General features: G+C 38.3%; 1 protein-coding gene across 3 annotated transcripts in view; it reads right to left on the bottom strand.

The window, feature by feature from the left end:
* VWA5A (von Willebrand factor A domain containing 5A) overlaps nt 1–19978 on the bottom strand; it is a 32219-nt gene continuing 12241 nt past the window's right edge. Inside the window, exons 11-19 of one of the 3 annotated variants that reach the window (XR_009215735.1) lie at nt 12713–12827; nt 11772–11936; nt 11397–11497; nt 10814–11067; nt 6353–6496; nt 5478–5608; nt 2359–2485; nt 1470–1856; nt 832–1361 (exon numbers count right to left, since the gene is read on the bottom strand). Coding sequence is in view for 2 of the 3 variants with exons in the window: in XM_032167778.2 (XP_032023669.1) it covers nt 1777–1856; nt 2359–2485; nt 5478–5608; nt 6353–6496; nt 10814–11067; nt 11397–11497; nt 11772–11936; nt 12713–12827 (1117 nt within the window). In the remaining variant the exon portion in view is untranslated. Of the gene's footprint in view, nt 1857–2358; nt 2486–5477; nt 5609–6352; nt 6497–10813; nt 11068–11396; nt 11498–11771; nt 11937–12712; nt 12828–19978 lie in introns of all 3 variants that reach the window. The other 2 variants (XM_032167778.2, XM_032167779.2) reach the window with 2 other exon arrangements.

Below are 19978 nucleotides of genomic sequence, written 5' to 3'. Positions count from 1 at the left end.
ATGGCAGACTTGGATATAAGCCTATTTCATGAAAATATTAAGCCTTTACTTTTCAAACTTCAATGTGCACGCATGCTACCTGGGAGCCTTGTTAAATAAAGTAGTTCCTGGTATTGACTAAAATTCTGCGTTTCTAACAAGCTGCATTTCTAACAACCCTGTTCCACAGATCACATTCAGCATAAACAAACTTGGAAGAAAGACTGAGAGATTAGACTCCACTATGCAAGTCACACAAGTCTTCCTAATACCAGGTAACTCAACAACTTAAAGAAACTCAGGCCTAGTCCACCCACTTTCTGAGTGAAAATGCACTGATGTTCCTCTAGGAATTGAGTGGAATTCGAAAGTGTTAAAAAAAGTTCTAGTTTAATCCCTTAGTTTTACAGATGAGGGTATTTAGTGCCTGAGGGTGAAATCATTTGCCCATCATCACATAACTATTTAAGGGTATGGTCAGGATTCCACAGTGGTATTCTTATTAGTATCCTTTACTTGCTTCATATAAGAGAAGTCAGCCTACAACAGAAGATAGAGGGTCAGGATACCATGGGAACAGTGGAGGCATCAGAAAAGCTGGGACAGAAAACAAGGGATAATAAAACCAACGTTAAGTTCAATAAATGAATCTATGGAAGAGTAGACCTCTTACTAAGCTTTGTTTCCCTACTAAGTTTTATTTCACTAACTTCAGGTCAAATTTCCACAACTGTGTCCTGGTCAATTTACTATCCTAGCTTGGCTTCCCAAAATGGCAGTACCAAAAGATTTGTGGGGTAGGGAGACAAGACCACTTTAAGAACCACTGCATTTACTCATCGAAGGGTAGAAATAGCTATTTTAATATTGATACAAGTTATTTTAAGGGACAGCATATCAAATAGGGTCATTTCCACTAGGATAGGGCATATGAGACACAAGGGTCAGGAGTGATTACGGGGAGCTCCTTTCTTCCTAACGCGGTAAGTGCTCCAGATTCAGGTCCCAGGCAAAGTTCCCATTAAGCCCACCCTTCCCTTTACTGCACTAGATCAGGGCCTGACCTAGAGGACTCATAGGTTCAGGGTAGGACTGAGGATTGCATTATAGACTTCTTCTTAAGGTGTTTCATGATTAAGGAGGAACATCTCTCTCCAATCGTTATAGTTCATCCCAAGTCTTTCAGGCAGTGGAAGAAAAGGCATGTAGATTGTACAAGCTAGCAAAGCCCAAGCAGAATGAATCAGGAAGGTCCCCAACAGTGTCACCTCTCACAGTGGACCCCTGGAGTCTCTCTCTTTGTGATCTTGACATTACACTGATCCAGATGTTGGCTTCCAACTTCCCTGTAACTGCTCCTCCACAAGCTTACCAGTATGGTCCTGATAAGTATGTAAGATAGAAAGTGAACAAAGATAATGCAGAAAATTCTCTAATTCAAGCATTCCCTAACATAAGTGCTGCAATCTTTAGTCCGTAGTTCATATCACCTGTTTTTCATGTTGTTTCCCTGGAAACTCTGGAAGGAACATTACTGCCTATGAATGTTTTGAACTCCTTCAAGAAAGGGAATAGGTTCTGGGACCACTGTCACTTTTCTGAGGGCATATGTTGGGAAAAGAAAGATCATATCCAAAGTGAACCTGGAGCAGAGAAGCAAAGTGGAGTAAGCATCCTTTACTTTTATGGCAAAAAATAAAGAGTTATAAAACACAGGAACACATCATCACAGCGAAAGTGATAATAGAGGAAATGACTGTAGCAAATTAAAGGCACTTCTTTTCCTGGATGGTATCTTCAAAAGGAAAATATAGCAGGATCCACAGATGACTTCAGGAAAGTAATAGCAGCTTTCACAACCGAAGGCATGGTGGAGCCTGTGGTGAGGAAAAACAAGAATCAGGGATGAAGGATTGCAATAAGAGGCTCCTCCAAACCTCCCAGATCATCTACCCTGAGTTGTGCTTTTATCTGTCCTCAATATCCCTGCTTTTTCTCTTCTTACTGCCCAGATTCTCCTTGAATCTTCTTTGGCCCCAGATACCCTCAGCTGCAGTGAGATAATAGACAGCCAGGAGAACACGCACCAAGTCTTGTCTTCTACTCAGCTTGGTACTGAGACAGTAAGAAGAATCAATGCCACTTGTCCTTCTCACAGTTCACACTCCCCATTCGTGTCCCTGTCCCTCCCTACTCACCCACCTACCTTGTCCCCAATTTAATATTTCACCCTTGTCTTCCCAAGAAAAGAACTAGCAGGAAGATTAGTAAAGATCTGAAGCAGGATGGTGGAGGCAGGTGACAATGGGACTCTCTTGTGGTCACTTTCTGCCAGGCCAGGGAAGGGGAAGGAGACAGGCCTTAGGATTGTGCTCCTACCTGCATGGGCACGCATCCAGGCCATGGCCTTCCTTTCCAGAAGCTCCCATTCACACTTCAAGTCCTTACCATTGCTATGCAGCCAGATCACGGCCAGGATGGTGGCCCAGCCTGAGGAATCCACAAGCTGCACAGTAGATAGAGAGCTCCAGTTGGTGAAGGAAGCCCCTCAAAAGGATGCAAAAAGCTTCACTCCCTCCTCACTTAGCATCCTTCTAAATGCTACTAGATGGAGTTACCTGGTCTTTCTTTACCTCCAGATACTACTTGCAAGGCACAATGCCAGGCCTTAAACCTCAGGGCAGCAATCCATTGAATCTCGAAATAGAAAATCCTAAGTTTTAAATCCAGTGTAACCACCAGGACAGTTCTGGAAACCCCTAAGACAAGGCTTACCCAGCTCTAGTAAGAGAAACACAAGCAAAATTGCTTTATAGTTTATAAAGTACCTTCATGAGTTTTTTTAATTGTAACCCTTATACCCCCCCAACCAAAGAAATCATGAAAAAATATCAATAAACATTTTTAAGAAAGAAAACTGATTTCATACGGAAGTATTAACAAAATGATTTGCTCAAACTTAGCCATCTAGCAAATGACAGAAGTGAGACTAAAGGCCACATATTCTGATTCTAGTTATACTGCTCTTATTTCTCAATAGAAAATCTCAGCCATACAGCAGAAAATTGTCTCCCATGAGTTTTCACCCACTGCTCCCAGCTTCAGCTTTTAGAGTCAGGAGATCAAGGGAAATTCCTATTTTATATCATGACTTTTAAAACTTGGAAATGGCTATCATGTCCTCTCTGAGTGGTCTTATTTCAGATTAGAATTCTCAATTCCTCCATCTCTTCCTTAAAAGGACTGCTTATGTCAAAGCAGTAAGCATCCCCATGCTTGTTCTCCTAGTCTAAAAACAAACAGCGTAATGATTTTAAAAATATATCTCCTTAAATGGTCTATCTGGAGGTAAATGTACTTATAGAATTCTACAATCACAGCCCATTTCAGGTAACCCTGTTGTCCTCCATTTCTTAGTTAAATATTCTGATTCACATAGTTGTAGTCATCTAAAACCTCTGGGCCTGGCGCGGGGGCTCACGCTTGTAATCCCAGCACTTTGGGAGGCCGAGGTGGGCGGATCACGAGGTCAGGAGATCGAGACCACCGTGAAACCCCATCTCTACTAAAAATACAAAGAAATTAGCCGGGCGTGGTGGCGGGCGCCTGTAGTCCCAGCTACTCAGAGAGGCTGAGGCAGGAGAATGGCGTGAACCCGGAAGGCGGAGCTTGCAGTGAGCCGAGATTGCGCCACTGCACTCCAGCCTGGGCGACAGAGCGAGACTCCGTCTCAAAAAATAAATAAATAAATAAATAAATAAATAAATAAATAAAACCTCTGACTTTCATGTGCAAATGCTCTCTTCTCTACCTGTAGAGTTGGGAATTTGGAACCCAAAACAGTCCTTAGCTTTTATTCCTACTATGTTGTTTTTCTTTTTTTTTTAATGAAAAATTGCAACTCATTATTCAGAGGTTTTTTGGGATCCTGATTCTTTTGACTGATAGTTTATCTCCCAGTTTTGTCATCTACAAATAGGAAAGTCTTGGTCTTTATCTTCATCTAAATCTTCATTGAAACTGTGGACCTCCAGAGAATTCAGAGTCTGGTGGGTCTAAAAATCTGTGTCAAGTTTGAAATCAATTCATCATTCAGCGCCATGGGTTTTCAACTAGTTTGTACTTGGTCCATGTTCTCATCATTAAAAAAAAAAATCAAATTCCTTACTGAAATTCAGATAAACCAGGTCTGTTGGTTCACTTGATTCGTTGGCCTGGTTACCATTCCAAAGAAGGAAATGTCAGTCTGATGTTTTTTGTTGCCAGTGCATGTAATAATCCCTGTATCCTCTTCCAAGTGTGTATGAATTATTATTTTAATTACTTTTTCTAGAACAGCATTTTCCAATAAAAATATAATGCTAAACACATATGTAATTTTAAATTTTCTAGTAGCCAAATTTTAAAAAGTAAAAATAAAGAGGTGTAATTATTTTACTGATATATTTTATTTAACCCAATCTATTAAAAAGTCATCTTAACATGCAATCAATATGAAAATAATTATTGATGAAATGTTTTATTCCTTTTTATATAAAGTCTTTGCAATTAGTATGTATTTCCTACCATAGCACACCTCTATTCAATTAAAAATTTAGTTCCTCATTTGTATTAGCCATGTTTCAAAGGCACAATAGCCACGTGTGACTAGTGGATACTGTATTGGACAGTGGAATTGCAGAATATCTGAAATTTATTTGATCTCCTTCCACATTTTGAAAGTTTAGAATGATATTTGTCCTTCAGGCTTTTTGCACCTGTCTCATGCCTAACAACTTCTCAATGAGTGTTAGAAGATTTTGCAAGTTACCTTGAAATTCTGGAATGCAATTTATCCTTATCAGCATATTTAAATACATCTGAAACAACTAGGTGGTTCCTATTAACAACACTTTACCTATCCTGACTTCAGTTAACTTTTGCCAACGTCTGGACCACTTTCATCCGTATGAAGAGGAGCAATAATGAGGTTATTGGGGGTTCTCAAGACAGATAGTCTTAGAACTGAATCTGGCTCTGCCACTGATGGGCTAGGTAAACTCAGACACATTTTTAGACCTCCCTAAACTTCAGTTTCTTCATCTATAAACAGCAACACAAATGGGATCTACCTTATTAAATTAATGTGTGAAATAAATAAGCTCACGAATATTAACTGCTTAGCACAGTGCTTGGCACACAGTAATTGCTCACTAAATATTAGTTATATAACCAAGATGATTGGCAGGGAATATGATTAAAGTGGAAGAGGAATTTTGCTTTCCCTTTGTCATCCACTAACAAAAAACCATCAATTCCTACTAGCTTCCCCATTAATCCCTTGCTCTTTCTGCTCTAACATGACTGGAAAAATTTTCAGCCTCTATTTATTACAAATTAATTTAGTCTATGGCCCCCCTATATTTTCCTTCCTCAGGTAGGTCCTGAATCACCTCAATTCTCAATGATGACCTCTCTCTCTCAAAAACATACATACTCCTTTTTCCATTGAATCTTACCTCGGCAGGGTGTGCAGCCGTTATTTCTTCCAAACTCATACCTAGGACCTTGGCTAGATCTTCATTCAGATCCCAGGAACCATTTGCATTTTGGTGGTAAATCAGCTGCACAAGATGATTCTCTCCAAAGCCTTTGAGGAGAAAGAAAAGGGAAGGATGAGAAATTGTGGAGCTATCGGCACCTCAGCACACTTGAATTTAGGGCTGCTAAATTCAGAGACAGGCCATAGCAAGCATGCAATAGAAAGAAAGTCATCAGACAACATCTAGAAGATTGGTCTTCAAACCCTACTTGTGAAAGGATGACCAGCGTAACAGGGGCTCACAGAAGGTGGCAGCGGGGCTCTGCCGGGGGGTGGGGGCAGCCCGCAGGCAAGCTGTGTGAGCTGAGATGGCCAAGGGGGTTTGTTCGACTAGGGGTCGCCCTAGACTCCACTGGGATAGAAGGTTTCAGGGTCCTATATGATATGCTAATGAACCTAGATGTGCTGACCCTGGGAAACACAGGGGCAGAACAAATCTGACCTTCTACCCGGTGCTTTTCAAACTGATGACCTCCTGGGTAAAGAAAGTCACAGGCAGCAGAACATCGAAGGTTAGCTTGTCAGTGCCTATAGATTGTAGGGGTGAACCGAGGCCTGCCTCGGTAAGTTTCCAAGTTGGTTCTGTGGGTGGAGGCCACATTGTAGGCCTGCATGGTAAGTTTCCAAGTTGGTTCTGTGGGTGGAGGAATGAATCTTTTCCAACGCACGGGGGGTCTCTTTGAGAAACATGCATCTCTTGTCATAGCTGTAACTGCGAGATTTTAGCTTGCCTAGTCTTATATACGTGACAGAAAAACATTGTTGAGAAAATGTTCCTATAAAGGTACTCACCTGGACTGTGCTGGTCCTTGTGACTTATCAACCCACAGAGACTGTAATCGTCCACCTGGAATGTCTTGGCCTTATAACACATAACTTCCCCTCTGGGCTGAGATGCAGAAGGAGGACGGTCAGAGGGTAAGGCTTTTCGAAAACCTGAAAAAATCGAAACATTAAGACAGTGGCACTCCCTGCTCTCTGCAGTGGGCAAAGGACCCTGACAATTCGAGATACATACCCTCCCATCCACATTGGTTTCAGTCACCACTCTTACTGTGCTATTTTTCTCTCATATGCCCACCTTCTGCACAAACCCTCACCCTCTGAGCTCTCCTTCCACTGTGTCCTCTGGAACCCCTGATACATGCTAAACAATTTTTCCTGCATCTTTAGTTTTACCACAGGAGGCTTCTGCCAGCTAAGTCTCAACTTAAAACTGAATTTATCCTCCCAAAAAACTATTCTCCCTCCGTCACTCTCAAATGGTTGTTGCTCAGTGTACCACACTTCAAGTAGGGAGGTAGGGTTGGCAACCTCTTCAGTCCCTGATGCTGCATCCAGATCATTAAATGTGGTTTACCTTCCACATATCGTCACTATTGTCTACTTCCAATCTCTTTGTTACTTCCGATCATTCACTAAAGTATCTGAAAACTAGACCATGGACTTCCACTCCATTGAAAGGCCTACCATCATCTTGAGAGATTTCAACACCCATGTAGATAGCCTATAAAACACCCTAATGCAAAGCTTCTTTGACTTCATCAAATCCAATGACTTCCACTTCATTCTACTTCTGCCACTTCCTCCCAAGCCATGAAGACCTTGTTATTATGCAGAATTCTTCCACTCGTAGAAAATAAATTGAAGCTGGGCACAGTGGTTCATGCTTGTAATTCTAACACTTCGGGAGGCTGAGGTGGGAAGATCACTTGAGCCTACAAGCTTGATACCAGCCTGGACAAAGTAGCAAGACCTCATCTTTATAAAAAGTTTTAAAAATTATCTGGGCATGGTGACATGTGCCTGGAGTCCCAGGCAGAAGGATCACGCAAGGCCAGAAGTTTGAGACCAGCCTAGGCAATGTAGTGAGACCTCATCTCTAAATAATATAAAAATTAAAAATTAGCCAGGCATGGTGGTGCATGTCTAGAGTCCTACCTACTCAGGAGGCTGAGGTGGGAGAATCACTTTAGCCCAAGAGATCGAGGCTGCAGTGAACTACAATCACACCACTGCACTACAACCTGGGCAGCAGAGTGAGATCCTGACTCAAAAAAAAAAATTTTTTAAATTCCTAGTTTTAAAATACAATATCTGATTTTTCCAGTTTTCTAACTTAGAGATTTCTGTTTTACCTGATCTTTGACCTCATCTGGACTACTAAGTTCTTGACTTCTCTACTTTTTTTCCTATATGTCAGCTTGCTTCCATCAAGCTCTCTAGTGTTACCCTAAAAACAAGCTTCCTAGCATTACCCTGACACCAAAACCAGATACAACAACAAAAGTAAAATTACAGGCCAATATCCTTGATTAACATAGATGCACAATCCTCAACAAAATATTAGCAAACCACATTCAGCAGTACATTAAAATGATCATGCATCATTATCAAATGGGATTCATCCAAGAGACGAAAAGTTGGTTCAATAAACATAAATTGATAAACATGGATCACACTAACAGAAAAAAGGACAAAAACATATGATCATTTCAATAGATGCAGAAAAAGTATTAAACAAATGCAACATCATGATAAAAACTCTCAACAAATTAGGTATAGATGAAAGGTACCTCAACATAATAAAGACAATTATGGCAAACTCACAGCTAATATAATATTGAAGAGGGAAAAGTTGAAAGCATTTCCTCTAAAATCAGAAACAAGACCAGGACGCTCACTTTCACCACTTCTATTCAATATAGTACTGGAAGTCCTAGCCAGTGCAATTAGGCAAGAGAAATAAATAAAAAGAATCTAGATTGGAAAAGAGGAAGTTAAACTACCCCTGTTTGCAGATGACATGATCTTAAACATAGAAAACCCTAAAGACTCTACCAAAAAAAAAAAAACTGTTAAATAGAATAAACAAACTCAGCAAAGTTGAAGGACATAAAATCAACATACAAAAGTCATTAGTGTTTCTATACACAAACAGCAAGCTCTCTGAAACAGAAATCAAGAAAACAATCTCATTTGCAATGGCTACAAAATAATTAAAACATTTAGGAATAAATTTAACTGAGGAGGTAAAACATCTCTATACTGAAAATTGTAAGATATTGATGAAGGAAATTGAAGAAGACACAAATAAATGTAAAGATATCTCACGTTCTTGAATTGGAAGAATAAATATTGCTAAAATGGCCATAATACCCAAAGCAATTTACAGATTCAATGCAATACCTATGAAAATATCAAAGACATTCTTCACAGAATTAAAAAATCGTAAATTTGTATGGAATTATAAAAACATAGTCAAAGTAACCTTGAGAAAACACATACACACACACACACACACACACACACACAAAATGCTGGAGGCATCATACTATCTGACTTCAAAATATACTACAAAGCTATAGTAACCAAAACAGCATGGTACTTGCATAAAAACAGACACTGACCAATGCAGCAGAAATGGAGAGCCCAGAAATAAATCCACACATTTACAGCCAACTAATTTTTGACAAAAGTGCTAAGAACACAACAGGTAAAACACCATCTCTTCAATAAATGGCACTGGGAAAACTGGATATACACATATGAAAGAATAACATTAGACCCTTATCTCTCATCACATAGAAAAACCAACTCAAATGAACTAAAGTCTTAAGTGTAAGAGGTGAAACTATGAAACAACTAGAGGAAAACATAAGGGAAAATATCTATGACATTGGTCTGGGCAATAATTTTTGGATATGACCTCAAAAGCATGGGTAACAAAAGCAAAGTTATCTCTTGTGTATAGCAAAGAAAACAATCAACATGGTAAAGAGACAACCTACGGAATGGGAGAAAATATTTGCAAACCAAACATCTGATAAGGGTTTAATATATACAAAGTACAGAAGGAATTTAACTCAAAACCAAGAAAGCAAATAACCTTATTTAAAAATGGACAAAAGACTTGAATAGACACTTCTTAAAAGAAGACATACAAATGGCCAACAGGTATATGAGAAAATTTCAGCATTACCAATTATCAGGAAATTGCAAATCAAAACCATGATGAGATATCACTTCATACCTGTCAGAATGGCTATCATCAAAAAGACAAAAGGTAACAAGTACTGGCGAGGATATGGGGAAAAGGGAATGCTTGCATACCATGGTGAGAATGTAAATTAGTATAGCCATTGTGGAAAACTGTGGCTCCTTAAAATGTTAAAAATGGAGCTACTATATGATCCAGCAACCCCACTGTTGGATATATACCCAAAAGAAGGGAAATCAGTAATATCAAAGAGATATCAGCACTATTCACAATAGCCAAGTCATGGAATCAACCTAGGTATCCATCAGTGGATGAATGAATGATGAAAATGTACTATATATACACAATGTAACATTATTCAGCCATAAAGAAGAACAAAATTCTGTTATTTGCAACAACATAGATGAACTTGGAGAACATTATGCTAAGTGAAATAAGCCAGCCACAGCCTGGGTAAAATGGCAAAACCCCATCTCTACGAAAAATACAAAAAAATTAGCTGGGCATGGTGGCATGCACCTGTAGTCCCAGCCACTCAGGAGGCTGAGGTGGGAGGATTGCTTGAGCCTGGGAGGTTGAGGCTGCAGTAAGCCATGATTGTGCCACTATACTCCAGCCTGGGCAACAGAGTGAGACCCTGTCTCAAAAACAAAGAAGGAAAATAAGTCCAGAACAAATATATAAAGACAGGATAGGCAAATATATAGAGATAGAAAGTAGGTAAGTGATTACTGGGACTGGTGGAGAGGGGAGTGGAGGAGAAGATAAGTGGGGTCAGGGAGAGAAATGGGAAATATCTGTTAATAGTTATGAAGTTTATTTCTTGGGTGATGAAAATGCTCTAAAATTGATTGTGGCAATCAATGGTTGCACAACTCTGTGAACATACTAAAATCCATTGGATTGTACACTTTAAATGGGTGAATTGTATGATATTTGAATTGTATCTCAACAAAAAAGATAAATCAGCTTCAGATTAGGCAGTTTGGTTACTCAGTATTTACCTGCACTTTCTACATTTTAATGTTTGTTTTTTTGTTTTCTCTTGGATTATTTTAAATCTCCTTGCCAATGGGATGCATTCTAGTTCCCTGGGACAGAAAAGTTTAACACTAACCAGAAATCCTAGATGTGGAGGTATAAGGAAAACAAAGTCACTTAAGAACATTTCACAGCCTTTTCCTTTAAATAATGTGCTCAGATAGTCAGAATCTTTTATTCTATATGAATTTGAATGTAATAAAACTCATTACCTGATTGGCATTTTATCTTCAACGGGGCAGAAGCACCCAACAGAATTGGCCTCGGGATGTCCCTATGAGCCAGAGGCCCCTGAACTGGCTTGTTGAGCTCCTTATTGATAGCAATGAAAGCTGTGAAGGAGCTTATGACACCAGACTCAAGGCTAAGGTTCAATGCATCTTTTTTATCACTTGCTGGAGTCTCCCTGAGGCCCATGTCCTTGGTCTGGAGCAAGGACTTGGCAGCAAGGCGGTGAATGGTGAGGCTGAAAGGAAAAAATAAAAAAGTACTGAAATGTAGGGAAAGACATCCATATACCAGTTTCTCAGGGCTCCTAAAAGTTAGGAATAGAAGAGTTAAGATAAAGTCAGATAAGGGGAGGGATAAGACTTGTGTGGTTTAGAAATAAAAAATGATTGTAGGAAAACAGCTACAATGGAGCCCAGAATTAAGAGAAGAAATCTAATCCCCAAAGATGGCAGAGGAAAGAAGGAAGGAAGGAGGGAGGGAGGGAGGAAGGGAGGGAGGGAGGGAAAGAAGGAAGGAAGGAAGGAAGGAAGGAAGGAAGGAAGGAAGGGAAAACTGAATTCTCACTTGACATCAGGCTTGGGTTGTAGAGGAAATGTCACCTTATCCTCAAAAGTCTTGCCCTGGAGTGTGTATTTGAGGCATACTTCTCCTGTTGTCTCTGCTGCCTGCAAATTAGAGATGAGTAGAAATGACAGAAGAAAGAGATCATCCATGGAAGGATCAGAACAGGGGCAGGTACCCAAAACAATGTATTAAAATATCTGATGAAGAATCAGGTAGCCTAGGAAACCAGAGACCTGAAATGATGGGAAGGAAGTAGGCTAGCTCTACTTGGCAAGTGCCGTCTCTGGCTGAGATTGAAATCCACCTACCAGCTTTAGTGGAATGGTCAATGTGGTAGCTCTTTGACCAGAGGAACAAATAAGAATGAGAACTCACTGGCATCCTCCCGGACAGTTGGACATAGATGATTAATCTCTGACCCCTAAAGATGACAGTCTGTTCTGGGGAAAGCATTTTAGCAGACAGACCAGGAGGCAAATGCCAGCTCAGAGAGACATCCTCTACCACAGGCTGCAGAGAGCGTTTCAGAGTCCTGAGAGCCTAATGGGGGGAAGAGAACAGAATAAACACAAATGATACAGACAATGGCAGCTACAATTAACTGAACATTTATTATGTATCAGATGTGATACATAATACATGTCATGCCTACCCCTCAATACTATTCTAGGAGATGGGCTTTACATATGAAGAAGCTTTACATATGAATAAGCCAAAGCTGAAATATTTAGTCACATAATTGTAAATAAAGAAAATGTTTGAGTAACGAGACCCTTGGAGAAGGGGACTAGATAAGAAGTGGCACCTACTGGGAAAGAGGAGCTTAGAAATACCACCAGATGGGTCTTCTCCTTTTGCAGAAAGATGAAATGGAATAGCAATTTACTACCTCTTCCAATCCATTAGACATATCATGATTATTCCTTCTCCTTTTTTTTTGTATCTTTTGCATGGAGGATGCATGTAGTACAAAAAGAAGTTCTAAAGCGCAGACCTAGAATTGCAGTCTTGACAGTCAACGCTCTTAGTTTGTCTGTGTCTGGTCTTAAATGCAAAGGCCCTGATGCCTTTCAGCATCTTGTCTCCGAGCTTGCAGCTACTGGAACCAGATGTCGTATTTCCAGATACTACAGTGGGCTTCTATTACATGAGGCCAAAAGTAGCCCAACTAAGTATACAGCCTAAGGCCTTGGGGATACAGGAACAGGTATCCTGGAGGAAAGTTGCTACTCCTGCCCTTGCACAGTGTTCCCCACCCCGTTCCACTTTGGTCTGGATTGCCACCTCTAGACAGACACAGTCAGTCTGTCCCTCACCTTGGACTGCATCCTGTCTTTGCCTGTGATAAATTCTGAGGTGCCCCCTGATGCCCGGGCAATACCTTTTATTAGGCTGGTAGAGGCACCTTCTCCAATACCGAATGAGAAACACCTGCAATTGTAAAAGGACAGAAGTTAGAGGCAGGCATTAAACAGTGAAAATATAAAATTAATACATAATGGCCAAAAATACATAAGGAAATAGTCTACTTTCTTGACCAAAAGTGTAACAGCTACCATTTACTGAGCATATTCTATATTTTAGGAGGTATAAAAATGCCTTAAATCAATGATGCAATTTAATTATCACAAGACCCCTAAAAAGCAGGCTTCTGCTCCACTTTGCAGATAAGAAACGGAGGCCCAGGACATTTAAGAAATCTTTCCGAGATCATGCAACTACTAAATGATAGCAATGTCACTGGACCACTGATCTTACTGCAGGATCCCTCTGGCAAACTAACAGAAAGATAGAAACTAACACCAGTTCCTCCCTAATGATGTGCTGGTACCATATCTCCCCAAGCAAGACTATTCTTAGAGAAAGGAAGTGTGCCTCCTGCACTTCTAGATGGAGAGTTCTTGTCCTGCCCTAGTCCATGTGCACCAAGTAACTTCTTAAACATAATGCAATTTCCCAAATAGAATTATATACAAAAAAAGAATATATTGGTAGTACTAGCACAGGCACTTTTGGAAGGCATGACAGAGTTTTCATTGTAAATTAATACCCTGCAATTTTGGTTTATGTATCAGTCTCTCTTAGATTAGTCTGAGCCATCATCCCCAAATCTAGTGGCATCAGCATTAGGATCAATGCTCTACACTCGTAAGACTCAGGAACAGACTTCTAACTGGAACTACCTGTAACAATACTTCCTAAATACTACAGCATGACAGCATCTTGATATCACAACCTTTAAGTTTCTAACATGATCTTTGAATTGTAGCCTATGTTATAAAGTGCTGTTATATTTTTTAAGGTCTTTTGTATAAAATCAAAACTAAACAATATTGGCTGGGTGTGGTGGCTCACACTTTGGGAGGCCAGTGCCAGGAGTTCAAGAGCAGCCTAGGCAACAAAGTGACAGACCCTGTCTCTAAACAATCAAAAAAATATATATTGATGACTGACTAGAACTCAACGACAGTGCTGCATGTGGATGATAATAAAAATTAAAATATTTCAATAATAGCAAAATTTTATATAGCACTTACTTTTTTATCTAGCACAGTTCCTAATACTTTCCCTAAGTATACTCTTTTAACCGTAACAATAAATCTGTCAAGTGAGTACTATTAGGTTTCTAATTTTCATGTGAGGAAACTAAGGCATAGAGAGATTAGCTGATTTATCTTCTGCAGGCAAGCAGAAGAACTGTAACTTAAATCAATGACTTCTGACTTAAAATATAACACCCTAGGAAAGTTCTGCTCACAGCAATGCCACTGTAAATTGTTTCAAGCCAGCAGAGAACTAGGAAAGCTGTATACAATATTTACAATAATTTGTTTGAAAACATCAAAGGTCTACCAAGATAAAAATCTATAGGCCAAGACCTGGGAGAAGAGAGAAGCCAAGAGAAATGAGCCCAGCATCTGATGTTCCTTGACCCTTTGAAGCAAGTGCCAAGTACAAAAGCAGATGACTTAAAACCCAAGCGGTTACACACAGGTGGGAGGAACGAAATATCAATTTGCGCTTTCCATAGTGAAGGTGTTCTTGTAAACAACTAAGAATTTAGGATACAACCCTAAAGGACTACATCCCAGAGGTAGAGGTGAATCAGAAATAGACCAGCCATCACCGCGACTGAAGTTCATCAGACCCTGACTGGATTAAGATGGTCTGTTCCCGGTCTGTCCAGCGACCATTCAGAAGCAAAGAATGAAAAGAATGAATCCTCTCAGAGGGAAGACGTCATCTAGAGGATCATCTAATTTCTATAATTTTTTATTTGACAACTAACAAAAATAGAAAATCCTCAAATACTGGGAAATTAGGCGGTGTACTTGTGAATTATACAAGCTTAAAAAAGAAATCATAATGATAATTGGAAAATATTCTTAAGTGGATGACAATGGCAAATGGCATATCCATATTTAAAATTCAGCTACAGATGTGCTTAGATCTATAGCTCTGAATACACATACATTAGAAAAGAAAGTCTAAAAATCAACTATCAAGCGTCTGTCTCAAGATGTTAAAAAAGGATGGCCAATGAACCCAAGGAATGTAAAAGAAAGAAAATAGTAAAGATATATAGGAGCAGAGATTAATGAAATAGAAAACACTTATATGATAGAAAGTACCAACAAACCCAAAGGTGCTGGTGTTTTGAAATTATTATTAAAATTGATAAATATCCAGTGCAAGGAAAGAAATATTAATAGAAAAGGCACAAATAACCAACATTAGGAAAGAAAAGGTAATATCACTACATACTCTACAAAATTTAATAACATTATTAGGCAATATCATAGACAATTTCATGCAAAGAACTTCAATAAAATATACAAACTTTTATAAAAAATAAGAACACATAAAATACGAATAGTTCCAAACAAAAATTTTCTCAAAAAAATCCAGGCCAAGAGAGCTTTGCTGGCAAATTCTAATAAGTATTTATGAAAGAAAACCTTTTGGAGCAAGGAAAAAAGGCAACCTTCACGCTCATTTTATGATACTAGCATAAAATTGATATTAAAACCTGACAAGATAAGACAATATATGTCAATATTTCCCATGAAAATAGATTCAAAATCCTGAAAAAAGTATTATCCAACTGAATGAAAAAATATGTGAAAGAGATTAATACATCACAGCTACTTTGGTTTTATTCCAGAAATTCAAGGTTGGTCTAACATTTAAGAATTATAATTAGAATTCACACTTTAAAATAATAAAGGATAAAATCACACATTCATCTAAACAGATGCATAAAATACATTTGATGAAATTTAACAATCATTCATTATTCAAAACAAAAGAAAGAAAAGAGAGAAAATAACCCTCAAAACAGAAATAAAAGGGAATTTCCTTAATCATAGAAAGGATAACTACAAAAAAAGAGAAACCCCTACAGCAAACACCATACTTAATCGTGCAAAGGTGAAATGCTCCCTTTGAGGTCCAAAATAAAATAAGGATATGATCATTTTGATTCAGATTTCTATTAGAGGTTCTCTCCAGGCTAATCCAGAAGGAAAGAAATTTTTTTTTTAAATAAAAAAAAGAGAAAATTTAAAAAAATAAGAAAAATAAAACTGGTATTTTTTGCAAATGTGATTCTTCATAGGATATCTAAAAGAGTCTGCAAATATATAATTTAATTAATATCTAAATTGATTAACATCATTAAATACAAGTCAAGGTAAAACAAGCTATTGAAATTCATTTCTATATAGAAATAAACATCCAGTAAATAAAATTATTAAAAAATACTATTTAAAATAGCATCAAACACCTAGGGAAACAATTTAATAAAAAAATGCATGAAGCCCTCTACACAGAGAATTATAAAATATTACAGAGAGATTTTGTGTGTACAGAAGGCTTCCCTTATCTGCAGTTTTACATACTATAGTTTCAGTTATGTGCAGTCCACTGCAGTCCAAACATATTAAATAAAAAAATTCCAAAAATAGACAATTCATACATTTTAAATTGCATCCCATTCTGAGTCGCATGATGAAACCTTGTGCCATGCTGCTCAATCCCACCCTGGACATGAATCCTCTTTGCCCAGCATCTCCATGCTGTCTATATTACCGTTAATCACTTAGTAGCAGTCTCAGGTATCAGATAGATATTTATAATTTATAAATTAAATTTCATCATAGGTATGTATGTATAGGAAAAAATGGTACATATATGGTTTGGTAGTATCCACAGTTTCAGGCACCCACTAGGAGTCTTGGAAGGTATACCCGATGGTTAAGGGTGGACTACTTATAGGTAGATTGAAGAAATGAGTAAGTTTACTGATTTTGCTGGAAGCTAGGTTTATCTCACTATAGAAAGGAAGACATAAATACAGAATTGGAGAAAAGAGGAAGAATGCTACACTGCTACCTTTGAAACAGGGGCATAAGTAAAAATTTCAGAATTTTTTAAAAACATTTGCCAGTTCTGTCTGTTGAAAATGCCAAGAATAAATAACAGCCCAAGAGTAAGGAACAGACGTAACACTCAAATACTGATTTTCATTTATTGCTTTCACTAAAAACAGTATTCACTAAAACCTATTTCTTCAAGGACTTCTTGATCAAAAACGACAAAGAAGGGCATTACATAATGGTAAAGGGATTAATGCAACAAGAAGAGCTTACTCTCCTAAATATATATGCAGCTAATACAGGAGCACACAGATTCATAAAGCATATTCTTAGAGACCTACAAAGAGACTTAGACTCCCACACAATAATAGTGGGAGACTTTAACACCCCACTTTCAATATTAGATCAATGAGACAAAAAACTAACAAATATATTCAGGACTTGAATTCAGCTCTGGACCAAGTAAACCTAATAGACATCCACAGAACTCTCCACCCCTGATCAACAGAATATACCTTCTTCTAAGCACCACATCACACTTACTCTAAAATTGACCACATAATTGGAAGTAAAACACTTCTCAGCAAATGCAAAATAACGGAAATCATAACAAACAGTCTCTCAGACCACGGTGCAATCAAATTAGAACTTAGGATTAAGAAAGTCATTCAAAATCGCACAACTACATGGAAACTGAACAACTGCTCCTGAATGATCACTGGGTAAATAACGAAATTAAGGCAGAAATAAATAAGTTCTTTGAAACTAATGAGAACAAAGACACAATGCACCAAATTTCTGGACACAGCTAAAGCAGTGTTCAGAGGGAAATTTATAGCACTAAATGCCCATAGGAGAAAGTGGGAAAGATCTAAAATCGACACCCTAACATCACAATTAAATAGAACTAGAGAAGCAAGGGCAAACACATTCAAAAGCTAGCAGAAGACAAGAAATAACAAAGATCAGAGCAGAACTGAAGGAGACAGAGACACAAAAAATCCTTCAAAAAATCAATGAATCCAGGAGCTGGTTTTTTGAAAGATTAACAAAGTAGATAGACCGCTAGCCAGACTAATAAAGAAGAAAAGAGAGAAGAATCAAATAGACACAATAAAAAATGATAAAGGGAGTATCATCACTGATCCCACAGAAATACAAACTACCATCAGAGAATACTATAAACAGCTGTATGCAAATAAACTAGAAAATCTAGAAGAAATGGATAAATTCCTCGACACATACACCCCCCACTCCAAGACTAAACCAGGAAGAAGTCGAATCCCTGAATAGACCAATAACAAGTTCTGAAATTAAGGCAGTAATTAATAGCCTACCAACCAAAAAAAGCCCAGGGCCTGGAGGATTCACAGCTGAATTCTACCAGAGGTACAAAGAGGAGCTGGTACCATTCCTTCTGAAACTATTCCAAACAAAAGAAAAAGAGGGAATCCTCCCTAACTCATTTTATGAGGCCAGCATCATCTTAATACCAAAACCTGGCTGAGACACAACAAAAAAAGAAAATTTAAGGCCAATACCCATGATGAACATGGATGTGAAAATCCTCAATAAAATACTGGCAAACCGAATCCAGCAGCACATCAAAAAGCTTATCCACCATGATCAAATCAGCTTCATCCCTGGGAAGCAAGGCTAGTTCAACATATGCAAATCAATAAATGTAACCATCACATAAACAGAACCAGTGACAAAAACCACATGACTATCTCAATAGATGCAGAAAAGGCCTTCAATAAAATTCAACAACGCTTTGGGCTAAGAACTCTCAATAAACTAGGTATTGATGGAACATATCTCAAAATAATAAGAGCTATTTATGACAAACCCACAGCCAATATCATACCAAATGGGCAAAAGCTGGAAGCATTCCCTTTGAAAACTGGCACAAGACAAGGATGCCCTCTCTCACACTACTATTCAACATAGTATTGGAAGTTCTGGCCAGGGCAATCAGGCAAGAGAAAGAAATAAAGGGTATTCAAATAGGAAGAGAGGAAGTCAAATGCTCTCTGTTTGCAGTTGACATTACTGTATATTTAGAAAACCTTATCGTCTCAGCCCAAAATCTGTTTAAGCTGATAAGCAACTTTAATAAAGTCTCACGATACAAAATCAATGTGCAAAAATCACAAACATTCCTAGACACCAATAATAGACAAACAGAGAGCCAAATCATGAGAGAACTCCCGTTTACAATTGCTACAAAGGAATGAAATACCTATGAATACAACTTAGAAGGGATGTGAAGGACCTCTTCAAGGAGAACTAAAAACCACTGTTCAAGGAAATAAGAGAGGACACAAACAAATAGGAAAACATTCCATGCTCATGGATAGAAAGAATCAATATTGTGAAAATGGCCATGCTGCCATCAAGCTACCATTGACTTTCTTCACAGAATTAGAAAAAACTACTTTAAATTACATATGGAACCAAAAAAGAGCCCATATAGCCAAGACAATCCTAACCAAAAAGAACAAAGCTGGAGGCATCACGCTACCTGACTTCAAACTATACTACAAGGCCACAGTAACCAAAATGGCAAGGTACTGGTACCAAAACAGATATATAGACCAATGGAACAGAACAGAGGCCTCAGAAATAATGACACACATCTACAACCATCTAATCTTTGACAAACCTGACAAAAACAAGCAATGGAGAAAGGATTTCCTATTTAATAAATGGTGTTGGGAAAGCCGGCTAGCCATATGCAGAAAACTGAAACTGGATCCCTTCCTTACACCTTGTACAAAAATTAACTCAAGATGGATTAAAGACTTAAACATAAGACCTAAAACCATAAAAATCCTAGAAGTAAAACTAGGCAATACCATTCAGGACATAGGCATGGGCAAACACTTCATGACTAAAACACCAAAAGCAATGGCAACAAAGGTCAAAATTGACAAATGGGATCTAATTAAACTAAAGAACTTCTGCACAGCAAAAGAAACTATCATTACAGTGAAAAGGGAACCTACAAAATGGGAGAAAAGTTTTGCAATCTATCCATCTCACAAAGGGTTAATGTCCAGAATCTACAAAGAACTTAAACAAATTTACAATAAAGAAACAAACAACCCCATCAAAAAGCAGGTGAAGGATATGAACAGAAGACATTTATGTGGCCAACAAACATATGAAAAAAAACTCCTCATCACTGGTCATTAGAGAAAC

This window comes from Hylobates moloch, unplaced genomic scaffold (assembly GCF_009828535.3).
Source record: "Hylobates moloch isolate HMO894 unplaced genomic scaffold, HMol_V3 SCAFFOLD_11, whole genome shotgun sequence".
Lineage (NCBI taxonomy): Eukaryota > Metazoa > Chordata > Mammalia > Primates > Hylobatidae > Hylobates > Hylobates moloch.
The sequence above is the reverse complement of the archived record's forward strand: the minus strand, read 5'-3'. Positions and strand labels throughout refer to the sequence as shown.